The 19,877-nt window shown below is 39.8% G+C and overlaps 1 protein-coding gene across 1 annotated transcript in view; it reads right to left on the reverse strand.

The window, feature by feature from the left end:
- Nucleotides 1-2,058: 2,058 nt before the first annotated feature.
- Nucleotides 2,059-19,877, reverse strand: part of LOC126482004 (methyl farnesoate epoxidase-like) — a 107,637-nt gene continuing 89,818 nt past the window's right edge. Inside the window, exon 6 of the mRNA XM_050105970.1 lies at nt 2,059-2,288. Coding sequence (XP_049961927.1) covers nt 2,059-2,288 — 230 coding nt within the window. The remainder of the gene's footprint in view (nt 2,289-19,877) is intronic.

Consider the following 19,877-nt stretch of genomic DNA (forward strand, 5'->3'; position numbering starts at 1 on the left):
CAGGCTCCCGGGTAGATGCTATTTTCCTTGACTTCCGGAAGGCGTTCGATACAGTTCCGCACTGTCGCCTGATAAACAAAGTAAGAGCCTACGGAATATCAGACCAGCTTGCGGCTGGATTGAAGAGTTTTTAGCAAACAGAACACAGCATGTTATTCTCAATGGAGAGACGTCTACAGACGTTAAAGTAACCTCTGGCGTGCCACAGGGGAGTGTTATGGGAGCATTGCTTTTCACAATATATCTAAATGACCCAGTAGACAGTGTCGGAAGTTCCATGCGGCTTTTCGTGGATGATGCTGTAGTATACAGAGAAGTTGCAGCATTAAAAGATTGTAGCGAAATGCAGGAAGACCTGCAGCGGATAGGCACTTGGTGCAGGAAGTGGCAACTGACCCTTAACATAGACAAATGTAATGTATTGCGAATACTTAGAATGAAGGATGCTTTATTGTATGATTATATGATAGCGGAACAAACACTGGTAGCAGTTACTTCTGTAAAATATCTGGGAGTATGCGGGGGGAACGATTTGAAGTGGAATGATCATATAAAATTAATTGTTGGTAAAGCGGGTACCAGGTTGAGTTTCATTGGGAGACTCCTTAGAAAATGTAGTCCATCAACAAAGGAGGTGGCTTACAAACAGTCGTTCGACCTATACTTGAGTACTGTTCATCAGTGTGGGATCCGTACCAGATCGGGTTGACGGAGGAGATAGAGAAGATCCAAAGAAGAGTGGCGCGTTTCGTCACAGGGTTATTTGGTAAGCGTGATAGGGTTACGGAGATGTTTAGCAAACTCAAATGGCAGACTCTGCAAGAGAGGCGCTCTGCATCGCAGTGTAGCTTGCTCGCCAGGTTTCGAGAGGGTGCGTTTCTGGATGAGGTATCGAATGTGTTGCTTCCACCCCTCTTATACCTCCCGAGGCGATCACGAATGTAAAATTAGAGAGATTCGAGCGCGCACGGAGGCTTTCCGGCAGTCGTTCTTCCCGCGAACCATACACGACTGCAACAGAAAAGGAAGGTAATGACAGTGGCACGTAAAGTGCCCTCCGCCACACACCGTTGGGTAGCTTGCGGAGTATAAATGTAGATGTAGAATTGTCTTCAGGGACGAGTCCCGCTTCGAACTGAGCCGGGATGACCAGCAAAGAAGTGTCTGGAGAAGCCCCAGACAGCGGTGGGATGCTAACCTGACTGTCGGCCACCGAGGTACGACAACCACGAGTGAGGGTCTGGGCGTGCCGTTTCTTCTCATAGCAGGACCCCTCTGGTTGTCACCCACTGCACCTTTACAGCACAGCGAGGATATTACACATCTCATTTTGTTGCCCTTCACGGAATGTGATCCTGGCTTACATTTCAGCAGAATAATGCCTGTCCGCACACGACGAGAGTTTCTACTGCTTGTCTTCAGGCTTGCCAATCCCTACCTTGGCCAACAAGGTCCACAGATATCCCCCCAATTGAGAATAGTTGGGGCTTTGTTGGCAGGGCCCTCCAACCATCTCGTGTTTTTGGCGATCTAACCTGTCAATTGGACAGAATTCGGAATAATATTCATCAGGAGGACATAAGGGGCAGGGGTGGACCAACGGGATATTGACTTGCTCAATTTGTGATCTATTTCTTTTTTTTTTTTTTTTTTTAAATTGTCATTTGTTGATCTGTATATGTACTCAAAATGGTTCAAGTGGCTCTGAGTACTATGGGACTTAACTTCTGAGGTCATCAGTCTTCTAGCACTTAGAACTACTTAAACCTAACTAACTTAAGGACATCACACGCATCCATGCAGGGTTCGAACCTGCGACCATAGCGGTCACGCGGTTCCAGACTGTAGCGCCTAGAACCGCTCGGCCACTCCGGCCGGCGAACATATACTCACATCTACTGATTTCTGTCACATTTGGGTAATTCCTCCGCAGGGCATCGTTCCTTTTTTTGTCTTTGAATCAGCGTTAACATTAGTGTCTGGTAAACTGTTTGCAAAAATTAAGATTAGTTAGTTAGCTGTATCACTAAATTACAAACATCATCTAGCTGTCAAGTTTTAACAATTGTCTCCCATAAGTTCACCAGTGTAAAATTGATGTAAGTACCTGTCTTTGTCCTCGAGAGTTGGGAGTCTGTCAGCACCAACTGCTTCTTTTATCTCTTTGTGCACTCGTTCCTGGACATCAGGATGTCGTAACATCATAAGGAATGCAAATCTAAGAGAGTTGCTTGTCGTTTCCGCACCAGCAGTAAACATATCGTAGCACAGCATGAGAAGCTGGCTCTCTAGAAAACAAAGAAAAACACTACAAACGGACAGCGAAAATCTCTTTTTCGCCTATGCATACCCATTAATTTGTGTGAGTTTGGATTCAAGGGAAGCAGGGAGTGAAACAACAACAACACTTATGAAAATAAGCTAAATAATTTTACTGCAAAATAAAATCGGGACGGTAAAAAAAAGTAAAGGGAGACTAGTCGAAAGTGAACATCTTCTTTGCAAATCTGCGAAATCAAAATCTGCTTCTGGGTAGCGCTCAGTGTTGCTTCAGCCAACGCACTGCAACATGCTCTGATCTATTTTGAAACGTTACCCACGAAACGCTCGAGACCAGTGATGAATACAGCTGCTTTCCTCCAGGGGAGAGGGAGGGCAGGGGGGGGGGATATTACTCTTGACGGGGGAGGGAGGGGGGAAAGTTTACAGCCTTCAGATTTTATTCATAGCATACTAAAAAACTTACAGTGGTACTATATGTAAAGATTTCCTTAATTTCTGATATTTGTTTAAATCATGTGTGAGCAATAAGCAGGTGTAGCCAAAATTAATTATTTATCTTGTAGAATAAAATAATGGTAATCAATAAAACAACACTAATGCACGCAACAAAGTAGGCCTACATTTACAAATGAATGGATCGTTCTTTACGGTATATCTGATCATGACGTCATCAATGAAAATTTCTGTAGGTTTCTCAACCCCAGTACATTTGCTAACATATACTGATGAACCAAAACATTATGACCACCTACTTAAAAGAACGTTGGTCCATTTCTAGAATGAAATTCAGCAGTGATTCTGCGTGCCTTGGATTCTACAAGAACTTCGTAAGTAGGCTGTTTAGGTTTTAATATTGGTGACGCCACGTAGCGCTCTATATGAAAATCACTGGCTGTGCTGTGTGCAGTCTGTGGCTGGTTTGCATTGTTGTTGGCTATTGTAGTGTTGGGCAGTTGGCTGTTAACAGCGCGTAGCGTTGGGCAGTTATATATATATATATATATATAATGACTTTTGAACACTATTAAGGTAAATACATTGTTTGTTCTCTATCAAAATCTTTCATTTGCTATCTATGCCTGTCAGTAGTTAGTGCCTTCAGTAGTTTGAATCTTTTATTTAGCTGGCAGTAGTGGCGCTCGCTGTATTGCAGTAGCTTGAGTAACGAAGATTTTTGTGAGGTAAGTGATTTGTGAAAGGTATAGGTTAATGTTAGTCAGGGCCATTCTTTTGTAGGGATTATTGAAAGTCAGATTCCGTTGCGCTAAAAATATTGTGTGTCAGCTTAAGCACAGTCATGTATAATTTTTCTAAGGGGATGTTTTATATGTCGACCCTTAGCTGAGGATACCCCACTGAAATCTTCTGATTTTTTCTTGTAGTTTGTATAATTAGTGTAGCTTTTGTTTATTGCTAGCGCGTAATTGTAGAGAGAATCTCCTTTTTAGTTGCAGTATTTCATTGTTGTACAGTAAAACAGTTGTGGCATGCAGGTAGATTTGCACCAAGTATTTCGCAGCTGCACTAGCAATTAACGAGATATTATTTTCAATGCTATTTTAATGTGTTTTCTTATTTTGCTCTTCAAATTGTGCTTTTCTGTGCTGTCGTGTGAAATATTGTGACAATAATGGTGTGTGAAAAACGTAATACTAGGCTCCAAAGTAAACTGAGAAATGACAGTGAAGACGAAAGCTGTGTGTTAGCGCCACCGAGTAATGAATTAACTAATGTTCAAAGTAGTAATTTGGTAGCTGTGCGTAGGGAAATGGAGCGGGCTGCAAATAATGGTGTAGGCAGTGAAACAATTAGTGAACAGGGAAGCATCATCGATCGATCGGTCGGCAACAGCTCGCCTCAGGAATCCGAAATGACAGGACACAATCTTGCAAATACCGTAGATTGAGGTTTTGCGTCCTCACCGTTTTCTCAAATAAGTCAAGACATATTTTCTACTTTTCAAAATGCGAATATTACCGGTTAAAATGCAGTGCCAAATAGCACTGAGGAACATTTTTCAGACACCAGTGCATTGTTATTACAGTTAATGCAACAAATGGGACAAAGGCTACCAAAGTTAGACACGATGGAACAAAATCTTCAAAAGTTAGACACAATGGAACAAAATCTTCAAAAGTTAGACACAATGGAACAAAATCTTCGAAAGTTAGACACAATGGAACAACACCAGAGACAAACACAGCAACGCTTAGACGCAATGGAATAAAATCTTCAAAAGTTAGACACCACGCTTGAACAAACACGTGAAGATTTAACTACTGAATTACATAACATCGAATCGAAATGTCAAAAAGTCTGTAATGACGTAAAAACACAAATTTGTGAGCATTTCCAACCTATTTTTTTTTGCGGCATGAAAATATATTACAGAATCACGAAGCAGCCATAAAAGAACTGCAAACTATTGTCCATGAAAATCATGAGATCTTGCAAGCTACAACTGACTCAGTTGCATCTACCGATTCGGTTACGCAACTTGCAAAAACTCTGGAAAACTTGAGGGACACATTAGATACGATTTCAACACAAATGGACGATTTCAACACAAATGAAACTTGGTTCAGAAAAACACACTGAGGAAATAAGTTCACTATCGGAGAAAGTAGCCGAACTTTCGAACCAGTTTACTAATTTATCTACAAAGGCGGATGATGATCTGAATGACACAGGACCTGTCGCCTTCACTGACACAGAAGAGTATGAACAAATTAAGAAATTCAAACAAAATCAGAATCAAATTAATACGCAACACAAAAGAGAAATCCGAGAAGTACAAGATCAGTTGGCACAAGTAATATAAAAATTACATATTTCAGAGGACACTCGCGCTCCAACACGGGAAGAGGGACTTAGAAACACGGAAAAGCCACAAAATAATAACACAGGGCATTTCGGAAATTATGAAAGAAATTGGCAAGGTGCACCGAATTTTGAGATGGAACCGCCGACACGACGTAACATTGACCAATATGCGACTCGCTGACACGATGATTTTGACTATAAGCTGTTCATTACTACACGTAAATTCAAAACATTTAAGAATTCTGACTACGACATTCATCCACAAGTGTAGCTTCATCAATTTTCTCATTGTTTTCCTCCCAACTGGTCATTAGAGCACAGATTAGAATTTATGTGTGGCTACTTAGAGAATGAACCAGCTGTAAGAATGCGATCGGTCATTCACGATTGCCACAGTGAAGGAGAATTTTATCATGCCTTCCTCTCAACATATTGGTCTCAAGCCACACAAGACCGAGTAAAACATAGCATCATAATGATGAAACATTTCGAACAATCTGAATTGTCCAGTCTTGTGAAATATTTTGAAGACATGTTGCACAAGAATCAGTACCTGTCAAACCCTTACAGCCCCTCACAACTCATCCACATTTGCTTAATCAAATTGCCTGAACATTTACGACATACTATTTTGGCAGGACGTTGCAAAGACGACATTGAAGCTTTTCAGGGACTGTTACAAGAACTGGAAATTGACACTGACAATCACGGAACGCGAAAACAGGAGCACAACAATTACAGGTCACATCCGTCACAATTCCGCGATCACAGAAATAATAAATGGACATGACAAGGCTATTCTTGCAACGTAAATCGTGACCAAAACAGACACCACCCTTATGACAACCGTTGGCAGAGTAGTAATAATTACAGGGAAAGATCACCTCTCTGTGGTAATGACTATCACAGAGTCAATCAGAGAAACAGACAATATGGGTACCAAAATAATTATTATCAAGGGAGACAGAATAACTTCAGATGGAATGGTCCAGCGCGCAGTTAAGATTCAGGGAGAAATTCTCCACCACGTGACCGACAAGAAAGAAACTATGGAAACTACTGACAAAACGACAGACCTGAATTGCATCAGAACTGGCGGGATTCAAACAGGGCAGTGCCCTCTCGACAAGGTGAATTTGTGGAAGTTAGGTCTCCTAATCCCAATAACGACGCACGCCAACAAAGAGACAATAGGCAATGACCCATACCGCTGGCAGCCACAAAACGTACTTATGAAACTGACGACGCAGCTGCCGTAGCTAGTAATTACGTAAAAATGGTAGACATTAGGGACATCTTACTCCAGGAACACGACGTAAAACATAACATCCTGTGATTCACATTACAGTAAATGACGTAAAATTTATGGCAGTACTTGACGAGGGCTAGTAGAAACCCTTGGGTAACAGAAGAAATATTGAATTTAATTGATGAAAGGAGAAAATATAAAAATGCAGTAAATGAAGCAGGCAAAAAGGAATACAAGCGACTCAAAAATAAGATCGACAGGAAGCGCAAAATGGCTAAGCAGGTATGGCTAGAGGACAGATGTAAGGATGTAGAGGCTTATTTCACTAGGGGTAAGATAGATACTGCTTACAGGAAAATTAGAGAGACCTTTGGAGAAAGGAGAACCACATGCATGAATATCAAGAGCTTTGATGGAAACCCAGTTCTAAGCAAAGAAGGGAAAGCAGAAAGGTGGAAGGAGTATATACAGGTCTGTACAAGGGCGACGTACTTGAGGACAATATTACGGAAATGGAAAAGGAGGTAGATGAAGATGAAATGGGAGATACGATACTGCGTGAAGAGTTTGACAAAGCACTGAAAGACCTGAGTCGAAACAAGGCCCCTGGAGTAGACAACTGACAGCCTTGGGAGAGCCAGTCCTGACAAAACTCTACCATCTGGTGAGCAAGATGTATGAGACAGACGAAATACCCTCAGACTTCAAGAAGAAGATAATAATTCCAATCCCAAAGGAAGCAGGTGTTGACAGATGTGAAAATTACCGAACTATCAGTTTAATAAGTCACGGCTGCCAAATACTAACGCGAATTCTTTACAGACGAATGGAAAATCTGATAGAAGCCGACCTCAGGGAAGATCAGTTTGGATTCCATAGAAATGCTGGAACACGTGAGGCAATGCTAACCCTACGACTTACCTTAGAAGAAAGATTAAGGAAAGGAAAACCTACGTTTCTAGCATTTGCAGACTTGGAGAAAGCCTTTGACAATGTTGATTGGAATACTCTCTTTCAAATTCTGAAGGTGGCAGGGGTAAAATACAGGGAGCGAAAGGCTATTTACAATTTGTACAGAAACCGATGGCAGTTATGAGAGTCGAGGGGATTGAAAGGGAAGCAGTGGTTGGGAAGGGAGTGAGACAGGGTTGTAGCCTATCCCCGATGTTATTCAATCTGTATATTGAGCAAGCAGCGGAGGAAATAAAAGAAAAATTCGGAGTAGGTATTAAAATCCATGGAGCAGAAATAAAAACCTTGAGGTTCGCCGATGACATTGTAGTTCTGTCAGAGACAGCAAAGGACTTGGAAGAGCAGTTGAACGGAATGGACAGTGTCTTGATAGGAGGGTATAAGATGAACATCAACAACAGCAAAACGAGGATAATGGAATGTAGTCGAATTAAGTCGGGTGATACTGAGGGAATTAGATTAGGAAATGAGACACTTAAAGTAGTAGATGTGTTTTGCTATTTGGGGAGGAAAATAACTGATGATGGTCGAAGTAGAGAGGATATAAAATGTAGACTCGCAATGGCAAGGAAAGCGTTTCTGAAGAAGAAAAATTTGTTAACATCGAGTATAGATTTAAATGCCAGGAAGTCGTTTCTGGAAGTATTTGTATGGAGTGTAGCCATGTATGGAAGTGAAACGTGGACAATAAATAGTTTCGACAAGAAGAGAATAGAAGCTTTCGAAATGTGGTGCTACAGAAGAATGCTGAAGATTAGATGGGTAGATCACATAACTAATGAGGAGGTATTGAATAGAATTGGGGAGAAGAGGAGCTTGTGGCATAACTTGACTATAAGAAGGGATCGGTTGGTACGACATGTTCTGAGACATCGAGGGATCACCAATTTAGTATTGGAGGGCAGCGTGGAGGGTAAAAATCGTAGAGGGAGACGAAGAGATGAATACACTAAGCAGATTCAGAAGGATGTAGGCTGCAGTAGGTACTGGGAGATGAAGCTTGCACAGGATAGAGTAGCATGGAGAGCTGCATCAAACCAGTCTCTGGACTGAAGACCACAACAACAACAACAACTTGACTCTGGCAGTCCCAGTTCAGTAATTAATGAAACAGCTTTTAGCAAATGCAACAAATTGAACGATTGCCCCACACTTCTTTTACGTAAGATTAAATTACAAGGTGCAATTTTTGGAAAAAGTGTAGATGTACGCAAACAAGCCAACTTAGAATTCTTTTGTCAAAGCCACAGCTTCTCTATGAACTTTCTTATTGTTCCATTATTGTCGACGGAAATTATATTGGGAGTAGCCTTTTTGAATAAATACTAAGCAATCTTAAACTTTCACGATGCTGAAATAAGTTTAGAGAAAGAAGGTAAGTCAATAGCTTTGAAATTTGGCTCTCAAACCATGACGAGGAAATTAATCGGCTTTACTTTCTGTTAGACAACAGTTCGGAATTTTCTACGGAAATAGACACTAACAATCACTCTGCAAGTACTGACAGGGATGATGTCGACGGCATATTTGATACTAATGAGTTAATTCAGAATGAAATTCAAACAATTGAGAATTGTAATGACACTGATAGGCAGGACCTTTTTGAGATTTTACAAGCACATTCCACAGTATTTAATCACAAAACAGGAACAATCAAGTGACTTCAATACCAATTTAGTGTTCGTGAACATACTAAATTTTGTGTTAGACCATACGTAATTCCAGCACTTTATAGGGACCATGTTAGAACAGAAAAACAATCTATGCTTGACGAGGGCATTATTGAGCCTGCAGTAAGCTCATACAACAATCCATCACATGTTGTTGAGAAGAAAAATGGATCGATCAGGCTTGTCTTAGATTCGAGACAAATCAATACTATCATCATTCCTGAAACAGACAAGCCGCAAACGATGGAAGAACTTCTTCAAAATTTTAATGGTGTAAAAGTGTTGTCTTCTATTGACCTCAGATCCAGTTTTTATCTCATCGAACTTCATCCAGAATGTAGAAAATACACAGCTTTTCTTTGTTTCGGCGTTTGTTATCAATTTCGGAAACTTCCTTTTGGTTTGAACATTTGTTTGGCAGCGTTCATTCGCGGGCTAAATTCCATATTACCTGATTTCTTAAAACGTCACATCACCTTATATGTGGATGATATTCTAATAGCAGAAGCCTCATGGGAACAACATAATCGCATCCTCAACAGTTTGTTACGTGTTTTTGCAGAATCTGGAATTACAGTTAACTTCGAAAAGTCTGAATTCGGTAGGTCAAAGGTGAGGTTTTTGGGACATATTATTTCTTCTGAAGGCATTCATCCGGATCCTGAAAAGTTAGAAGCAATCAGTCATTCCAGTTTCATCCACAAAAAAACAAGTCCGCAGTTTTCTAGGTCTCGTAAATTTTTACCGTCGTTTTCTGAATATGCAAATTCTAGTTACACCAAAACTTTGTTCTCTCACTGGAAAAAATACTTTTTGGAACTGGGACGAACAAGCACAGTTGGAATTCAATTCTTTGAAAGAATCGCTACTTAATGCGCCAACACTAACTCATCCAGATCTGTCACAATATTTCTGCCTTAGCACGGATTCTTCTAAAGTCGGTCTTGATGCCCATTTATTTCAAGAAGCCATAGAAAATGACACTACTGTTCAGAAAACCATTGCTTTTGCTAGCCGAATGCTAACAAAATCTGAAAAAAATTATTCCGTTACCGAATTAGAAGCTTTAGCTATCGTTTGGGCATTTAACAAATTCCGTTTATTTCTTTCTGGCAAGCACGTAAAAGTATACAGTGATCATCGTGCATTACAATTTCTTATGTCTTCAAAATTAAATCATGACAGGTTAAAACGTTGGGCATTGTTTCTGCAAGAATTCCACTTCGTAATAGTCTACGTTCCCGGCAAGGAGAACATTGTTGCGGACGCACTGTCACGCGCACCGGCTGGGCTTCAGAAAAGTAACAAAGAAGGCAATCTCGAGAAAAATTTCAGTATTCTTTACATTCAGAAAGTCGCATTTGAAAACTTCATCACCACATCTTTAAAGGACATTGCTCATGAACAAGATAAAGATCCGATTTGGAAAGACATCAAAAGTAAATGGCATGAAAAGACGCACACTCAGATTCGGCATTATTATCTGGTTAGAAACAACATACTCTTCAAACGCTGCACTGATGCTGACAAGCTATGGGTACTTTGCATTCCAGACGATTTTGTTAATAAGCTCATTTGGTACATTCATTTCAGCTACGCACATTTTGGTCCACGAAAATGTTATCTAATTCTTCGAACGATTTGTTATTTTAACAATATGGAAAAGAGAATTCGAAGAGTCTTGTCTATTTTTAAACTTTGTCAAAAGGCGAAACCATCTACTATCTCACATCGTGCTCCGTTGTTTCCTATCATTCCTTCTAAATTAAAAGAATTTGCTGCTGTCGATCTCTTGGGTCAGAACATCGAATGGATTTTCGTACGTTCTAGTCGCTGTTGAACTTACTTCAAAATTTGTTTCTTTCACTCCGTTACGTAAAGCCACTGGACGGTCTGTATCCAACGCCTTTGCTAAAAATTTCTTACGTGAAGTTGGACACGTTAGTAAAGTCATTTCAGATAACGGACCGCAATTCAGATCTGGTGTTTGGTCACACATGCTTCGGAACCATAAAATCAAACCCGTTTTAATTTCATTGCACTAACCACATTGTAACCCATCTGAATGGATTATGAAAGAAATCAATAAGCTTTGCAGCCTTTATTGTCACAGAAAGCATCAGCATTGGGACAGATATTTACATTTATTTCAAAACATGTTGAATGAAATGCCTCATGACTCCACTGCTTTGCCACCTATTCTTGTACTGAAGAATGAAGAACCACCGAACAGAATCAGAGAGCTGGTACCTTTTCCGAATATACTTAAACTTCGACACAAAGACATAACTGATTTGGCTATTAAAAATATAAATTCTGAGCAGACAAAAGGAGAAAACTACACGACAAAGCAAATGCAAAGAAATTATATATTGGTCAGAAAGTTCTCATTAAAGCTCATTCATTGTCATATAAGAAGAAACACTTGAGTCACAAATTCTTTCTGATTTACAATGGGCCATACAGAATCCGACGTTTACCACGTGATAATTGCGTTGAAGTTGAAACTCTGCGTACTAGGAAGAGTAAAGGTTTACACCACATTTCACATGTAAAACCGTTTATTGAAAGATAATATGCTTTTTAACTTTGTCTTTGCCATAAAACTTTTCACTTCACGTTTCTAGTACTCTTTGTCACACTTAGAAACTGTTAACATGCAACTATGTTTTAAAATAAAGTATCCAGTCTAGAACCTAGGGAACATATTTAGACAGTAATTACGAATGCATTGTTATGTTGAACAGACGACACAGTGTTATTGTGTGTTTACATTCTTGCTTGTTGGTTGCACGATTACGTAACGACTATAAGGCTTACATACTTAGAACATATACAGGTACTGCTAATTAGATTTTAATGCAACATTTTGGTTTACTTGAAAATACACTCTTTATTTGAAGTACTTTCTGTGGGATTAAAGATGACTTAGCATTTGGTTTCTTTGACAGCTACACGATTATATCACGGCGCTACTAATGTGTGACACAATTTACATTGTTGCTTTGGCAGTGTATCTGTTTTTTTGAATTCTTCTGAAAAGTAAAACACGTTTTAGTAATAACTTTTGTGGTATAGCTACAATGTGACAGCCTTTTTCGTAGCGCAAAAATACGTTACAGTAGAGTACTTTCTTGATCACGGTAATGTACATAATAACTACGATATCTATACGCATAGCATTTCACTTTTGTTTATCATGAGGTAAGTACATTGACTTCTGCAGAACTTAGCTTTCGGAGGACGATAACTACGACACTTCAACAGAATTATCTCATAGCAATACGCACATTTAGCGCTAAAGGACACGTGTTTGAGTGATTAATTTTGTACTTAAAACATTTATTTTTATAGATTTTTGAATTACAATGATACAAAGGTTTTCCGTGATACATTTCATTTCATTGCTGTAGTCTGTAACACCTGAGGCAGGGGGTACACGCTTACTTTGTGTACCATGTGTGTGGCAAGCACAAGGAGCCCTAGCTAATATGGTATTTGCTTATACAACTTTACACATCGGTACCATATTTCTCCAACACAGAATTACAGAGCTACCTGATTATTTAACAGAGACACAAACATTTTTTTACATCAGTGACAGATGTTTACGCAATTACGGAGTTGGATAACTTCACACTTATGAAACAGTATTTTGTATGTACTTTGTGAACTCTTCATATTTTTTCAGAACCATTGTGATACTATGAGAGTTGTGAATGATGTATTTGTTATGAGATCATGATTTTTAAAGTACATTTGAGGTAGATGACACTATTGAAATGAGCAGAGATTATTTTTTAGGGTTTGGAATTATTGCAGAAAGCTACGACATTTTTGAGATTTGGCTGAGGTTTTATGATGGTACTATTACGATGACAATGTGTATTATGCTGTTGAGGTATATTTATGATCAATAAGCTGATGCTATATGAGGAAATTGATTATGCTATGTATTTATTATGATGAAATATTGAAGTGTTGACGAATATGTATATAGGTAATAAGGTAAGGATTAATGAGTAGTGGTTAGGCACACTGATTTGATTTGAAAAAAAGGATGTTGGAAACCAAGAATCGTACTTTAAGAGTTATGAAATGTGTGTAAATGCGTGAATGTATCACAATGCCGGCGAAAATTTTTTGGACACTGTTATATGTATAGGATTTTGTTTCTACACATTTCTACTGTAATTTCTCGACTTGTGAAATTTTATTTGTATCAAACTGTCACTGTAGCGGAAACTTCTGTTGTAAATTTCGGTAAGAAAGCTAAGTGACCTCGACGTAATGCGTCGTTGACGCCCAGCTGTGCGTCGCCTGGAGAAGAAGCCATTAAGTGGAGAAAAAAGAGGCCATAAACCTCGATATTGACAGTTCTTTGTAGAAAGCATCGCAAATACGACACACTCAAACTTGAAAACATGATTACACTGTAGAGTTCTTAATTTATGATATTTACTGAAATGAAATGATGAGAAACATTTCACGTCTATTATCTTGCTAGTTGAAAGATTGTTTACAGCATTATGAAATGCCATATGGCTAGTGAATGACGTTTCACGCCTTGCTTTGCCTATTTTGTTTAATATCTAGTTTCTAGCTGCACTGCAGCATTGGTTAAAATAAAATTTTATAGATGTACTAATATAAATATTTTATGCCTACAGATCCAGGAAATAATAAATTTATGATTTACTTAAAAAAAAACAAAAAAAAAACAAAACGAAGGAGCACAAAATGAAATTTCCCTTCACATGAATTGCATACAGAATTTTCTTTTCAAGTACGTGGTAATTTCTTTTGTAGAATAAGTTGTAGTGCACCACTTTAATTAGATAGACATTAAGATGTGAATATACATTTCCCTTATGTGCATTGTTGTCTTAAGTGTAAGGAGGGCCTGACGGACTGTCAGGCGCACCAGACCGAAGATGGAACACCCAGAAGTGGGACTGGTGGGCGCCGACCGCAGAGGGAACATCCAGAGCCGCAGCGGACGGAAAACGGAGCGGCAACGCTCCAACAGCTCGTGGTGAGCGGGCGCGGACCGCAGGGGGAACGCTTAGTACCCCAGACCGTAGATGAAACCCCCAGGAGCAGGTTTGGTGGGCGCGGACCGCAGAGGGAACACCTAGAACCGCAGCGGACGGAAAACGGAGCAGCAACGCTCAAGCAGGTCGCAGGGAATGGGCGCGGACCACAGAGGAAGCGCCTGCAGCCGTTGGTGGAGGGGGAAGGCCATAGGCATAAATACTGGACCAGGTCCACTCGAGGAGCAGTCTCAGGTCGCACCTGATGAAGTTTACGAGCTACATGACCGAAATATCGTGCAAGTACGACGCTGATATCCGGCAGAACACCCGACAACCCAAGATGTCATTAGATCGCCGGGAAAGCCTGAAGAGTTACACTGATGTACATGTTTATTTCCATTCTTTTGTAAAGCCTGTTTTACTACAAATGTTATCTGTATTGTTATGTTCTTTAATGATGTATTTTGTACCTTTGTTATTGTATTCTTATGTTATAAAACTGTAATTGACACCAGTTCATCAAATTAAGTAACTTGTAAGTTACATTTCACTGCATATGTTTCTGTTGGTCATAGTATGTGGACAATATGTGAGAAGTAGGAACTGTTAGTGTTTGCATGTGTGTTGATAATTCAGCAAGAGACTGGTTAACAGCATTGCTGGTTCTAAGGATAATTCCAAAAACTTTGTGAGTGCATAAGTGGTGGTTTATGGACTTGCTATATAGTACAAGACTCTTCGATGGTGATTGTGCACCTGCACAGTCGCAACACATGGCTGCTGGCCGTCTCTACAAGGACTGAAGTGGGTCTGCACCTTCGATGATCCACCAATAACATTATTTCTACAAGGACTGCAGTGGGTCTACACTTCTGGTGGCCCACCAACACCATAATCTCTACCAGGACTGCAGTGGGCCTGCTCTGTGATGACCTACCTACCAATATTCTTCAAAACTTCGACTGATTCTGCTGTGGGTTTGCTCTGTTGTGGCCCATTACCTGTCTGCTCGACAAGAGTCAGCACTGTCTTTCCGTATGAAGGACAACACTACTTCTTCGAGACTGCATGGAAATCCACTACTTCCGTGTGCATTTTCTTTTACTGCTCCGACTTTGAGAAAAACGCTACAATTTTACTGTGATGAATGATCAGGACTGTCTTTATGGACTGTGAGAAAATTTTACCGTTTGATCAACATTGTATCAATAAGTGTGTGCATTTTATTTCTTTGTTATTGTAATTATAAAAAATTTCTTCAAATCTGTATTGGCCACTGCCCAAAACAATTTGTAAAATTTTTTGTGGGGAGCATGGGGGCTATGCAAGTAGGCTGTTTAGGTTTTTATATTGGTAACGCCACATAGCGCTCTGTATGAAAATCACTGGCTGTGCAGTCTGTGGCTGGTTTGCATTGTTGTTGGCTATTGTAGTGTTGGGCATTTGGCTGTTAACAGCACGTGCCGTTGGGCAGTTGCAGGTGAGCCGTCAGCGGTGGTGGGTGTGGGGAGTGAGATGGCGGAGTTTTGAGAGCGGACGATCTCGACAGAGACAGTAAATTTGTAAGACTGGATATCATGAACTGATATATATATATATATATATATATATATATATATATATATATATATATATATATATATAATGACTTTTGACACTATTAAGGTAAATACATTGTTTGTTCTCTATCAAAATCTTTCATTTACTAACTACGCCAATCAGTAGTTAGTGACTTCAGTAGTTTGAATCTTTTATTTAGCTGGCAGTAGTGGCGCTCGCTGTATTGCAGTAGCTTGAGTAACGAAGATTTTTGTGAGGTAAGTGATTTGTGAAAGTTATAGGTTAGTGTTAGTCAGGGCCATTCTTTTGTAGGGATTATTGAAAGTCAGATTCCGTTGCACTAAAAATATTGTGTGTCAGTTTAAGCACATTCATGTATAATTTTTCTAAGGGGACGTTTTAACTTTATAGGTTTCTATACTTGATAGGTTTCCAGATGTTTGTGGCTCCAGATGCCTACGAGCAGGTCACACACTTCATGTAATTTACGGGCTGTTGGTTTGTGGGCGTCGAGCTGGCGCCCGATGGCATTCCATTTGGGTTTCATTGGATTCAGATAAGTCGAATTAGATGACAAAGACATCAACGTGAGTTCACTATCATGCTCCTGAAACCATATCAGCATGATTATTGCTTTTTGACACAGATAGTTATCCTGCTGGAAGATCCCATTGCTGTTGAGGAAGACATTAAGGATATGGGGTTAAGGTGGTCACTAATAATGTTCACTTAGTTCACAGCTGTCATGGTGCCTTCGATTACTACCGCAGCTCCCATGGAAGCCCAGATGAATGTCCGCATAACATAATACTGCTCTCAAAGGCCTGCGTCCGTGGTGCGCTGCATGTTTCGAGCAACCGTTCGCCTGGATGAAGGCGTATCTGGACTCGACCATCGACCTGGTTTAAAAATAAATGGGACTCATCCGACCAGGCGACACGATTTCATTGATCCACAGTTCAATGTTGATAATCCTGTGCACATTGTAATTATAACTGACTATATTACTGGGTAAACATAGGAACACGTAGGGGTCCTGTGCTGCGGAACACCATGTTCAACACTGTTCACTGAACGGTGTACTCCAAAACACTTGTGCTTGCACCAGCACAATTTTCTGTCATCAGATCTGCCACAGATCACCTCCCGTCCTGTTTTAGAGAGCGGTCAATCTCTGATCCCTATGTTCTGTGATGGAGTACGGATGATGAGGTCTGGACGTCAAACTTCTTGTAGCCTACTCGTGGTTTCAGCATTCTTCAACCACTTTACATAGACACTCACCACAGCAACACGCGCACAGCTTCGCCGTTTCCGAGATGCTCGCTCCCAGGCACTGGGCGACAACACCTGGCTTTTGTTAAAGTCGCTTAAGTCGGCGGGTTTTCGCATTTTCGCTATTTATTGTCGGCAGAATGATTCCCCATTCGTCTCTCCTCCGCTCACATACTTGTCTTGTCGCGTCATGTGCCCTCTACGCGACCAGGCAGCATACAACCTCGCAGTGGGCAGTGGTCATAATGTTTTGGCTCATTAGCGTATGTGGACCTTTCACTCTGCAATTAACCCTGTTTTCAAGATTAATGTAGCTTTTTTTTACTATCTTACGAGTTAGAGATTCCTATTTTGTTGTGTGGGGGTGTTCTTCAATACTAAGGAAATACACACTCGAACTTAGGAAGATATTATTTCGCGATTAAAATTTGGAGCGTTTAATCTCTGTAATTTACAGTTTTAAAGTGCAAAGGCTTTAGCACGCATCTCTGAAATGGCGTGCTTTTATAGCTTTCCGTTACTTCCAGTAGCTTTTCTAAACTGAGTGAAAGGTACAGAAATGAATACTCATCGTGCTTCTTGCAGATTTTCGACACTATTTTTAAATACATATAACACAATTTGCACACCGATAGTGGTCAAAATTGTAACTTCTTTATATGGTAAGATGGCATTATCTTGTATATGTGTATAATCAATTTAAATACAAGATTCTTAAACTTTGTATGTCACTTGATTATTTTTATTACGGTAAAAGGAAAGGTAGCTCAAGATATCTTTAGCCTCCCCTCCTTGAGGTTTTTCTGTATCCGCCACTGGTAAGTAGTAGTAAAACTTTTGTTCGAAAACTGAGGAAGAATAACTGAAGATTCAGTAAGCAATTCACCTTTACATTCTCTAGCATTTCTTTCCATAGACGCACACTCAGCTATGTCTTCTGCAGTACGCCTTCTTTTATTAGGATCGAAACAGTTTTTCGGCACTAACACTCTTTTTATATGAGGATTAATCATGTCACTCTTCCACAGTCTGACTTACTGTTAAAACAGCTGCATACAAGAAACTGAAATTCATTATAACTATGAAAACTTAGTACTGTCGAGCGTGTAGCAGGCGGCAGCCTTTGTATTTAGATGGAGCCTTTTTGCGCGAATCAGTACGTGCAGAGTTACGACGCTTTGTCCATTTTTAGTTCCAAATTTCGTAGACAGCGGCATCCTGCCTGTGCAGTTGAATTTTGAGAAAACAACGCTAGCTTTTAGTTGTTACGCTACAGGAGCCCAGACGATAATTTAAGTTCATTCATTATTTTGACTTTTAATGTTTTATACAATTAGCTATGAATTTCTCAGAGGGAATTTTTATCTTCCAGGAGGTATTTCCCCTTCTTGGAGCACCCCTTCAATTCATCACTGTTTGAGACGGTTGTGCTGTCATACAACAAAGGCTATCACGGCTGGGATCTTAGCTGTTGCTGATTCTTCCGGGTTGTATAATAGTCCAGAGATGCACTGGACATCTCCTGAGGTGCTCCTCGTTCTGCTGTGTCTTGCCAATCGATGAATCAGATAACGAAGAGCGACATAAAAACTGTGGGAAAGTTCGTAGTCGAGGATTACATGCAGTACTATCACACTGTAACACTTTACAGTCGCGACACTCACTAATGTGATAATTTCTACAGTCGGATAGAACCACACTAGCGCCTCTAACGGCAAGAAAGCCAGCCGTGAGATTAATGTCTGTTTCTCATTATTTTCTGCTTAGTTAAAGAAATAGTTACTACTTTTTGCATTCTAAGCGTTGTTAAATTATCAAGAGACTTTGGTCGTGAAATAAGAGTAAAAAGAGCAGTATCTCATTGTTTCGGTGACTTAAGCTACAACTTAATCGTGAAGAAATATTATGTGTATAATTGCATCTCAGTCAGCTAAAAGCAGAAGAATATAAACACGTATTTTACGCATGAGAAACATATATTTTAGTTGTTGTATGTTCTTACTGTCAAAGGTACTTCCCTTGACACGTACCGATTTTGTACGGCGTCTAATGATTCGCATATTCTTGTACTTCACTTGACTTTCTGATACGCGAATATTTTTGTAAATGTAATTACATTTGCTTCAAAAGCGATTGCGTTGAAGAATCTTGCCGCATGTGAAATTGATTTCTTCTGTGTTGGGAAACAGTTTTATTAGCTTTGACGTATTATTATCACGTATGTTTGGTTTTCCCCTCAGCTACAGTTGTGGTGGCTTGCTTGATACTTTAAATAAAGAAACAGTTTTATTAGCTTTGACGTATTATTATCACGTATGTTTGGTTTTCCCCTCAGCTACAGTTGTGGTGGCTTGCTTGATACTTTAAATAAAGAAGACATTGTATTCCATACAGTTTTCCTACTTTCCACATTCTCTAACTTGACTGGCAGTCTAGTGAACAAAACTTCTCGTTTTTGAGTAGATACACGACATCTTTCTGAACAAGGTCAAGTCTTATGCTGTTCACTCACTATTTTGTTGTTCTTAAGAGAAAACGACTTTCTTCAATAAATATATGTAGGCTACATGATCATCGTAAATAAACTGGCCTGTTATGAACCGTTTCAAATCTCCCAGGGTCCTTACGAAACCACAGAAAGACAGACGGATGTCATTCTTTAGATATTACCGATTTTCACGGTACTGCGTACGACCGCTATTGTAAAAACCGTGTTACATATCAATGTCAACAATACTATTCGCACTCATCCAATATCGTATTCAGAAGTGCAGCTTACTGTCCACTTGGAGCGCTTTGCGAGAATCTTACGTACGTGTTCTTTTGTTAGGCCATAAACGTGTGCAATGAAAAAGAAGCAAGGCATCCTATTGCCTACTGCGTATGTCAACGAAGTGAACGATTCTTGAAATGCCAGAGAAATGGAACTGCATAGAGGTATATTTCCATGCAGAATAGAGTTCTTGTTTTATTAAATTGTCAGTGCATCAGTCTCATCGTAATTTACAC

This window comes from Schistocerca serialis, chromosome 5 (assembly GCF_023864345.2).
Source record: "Schistocerca serialis cubense isolate TAMUIC-IGC-003099 chromosome 5, iqSchSeri2.2, whole genome shotgun sequence".
Classification (NCBI taxonomy): Eukaryota; Metazoa; Arthropoda; class Insecta; order Orthoptera; family Acrididae; genus Schistocerca; species Schistocerca serialis.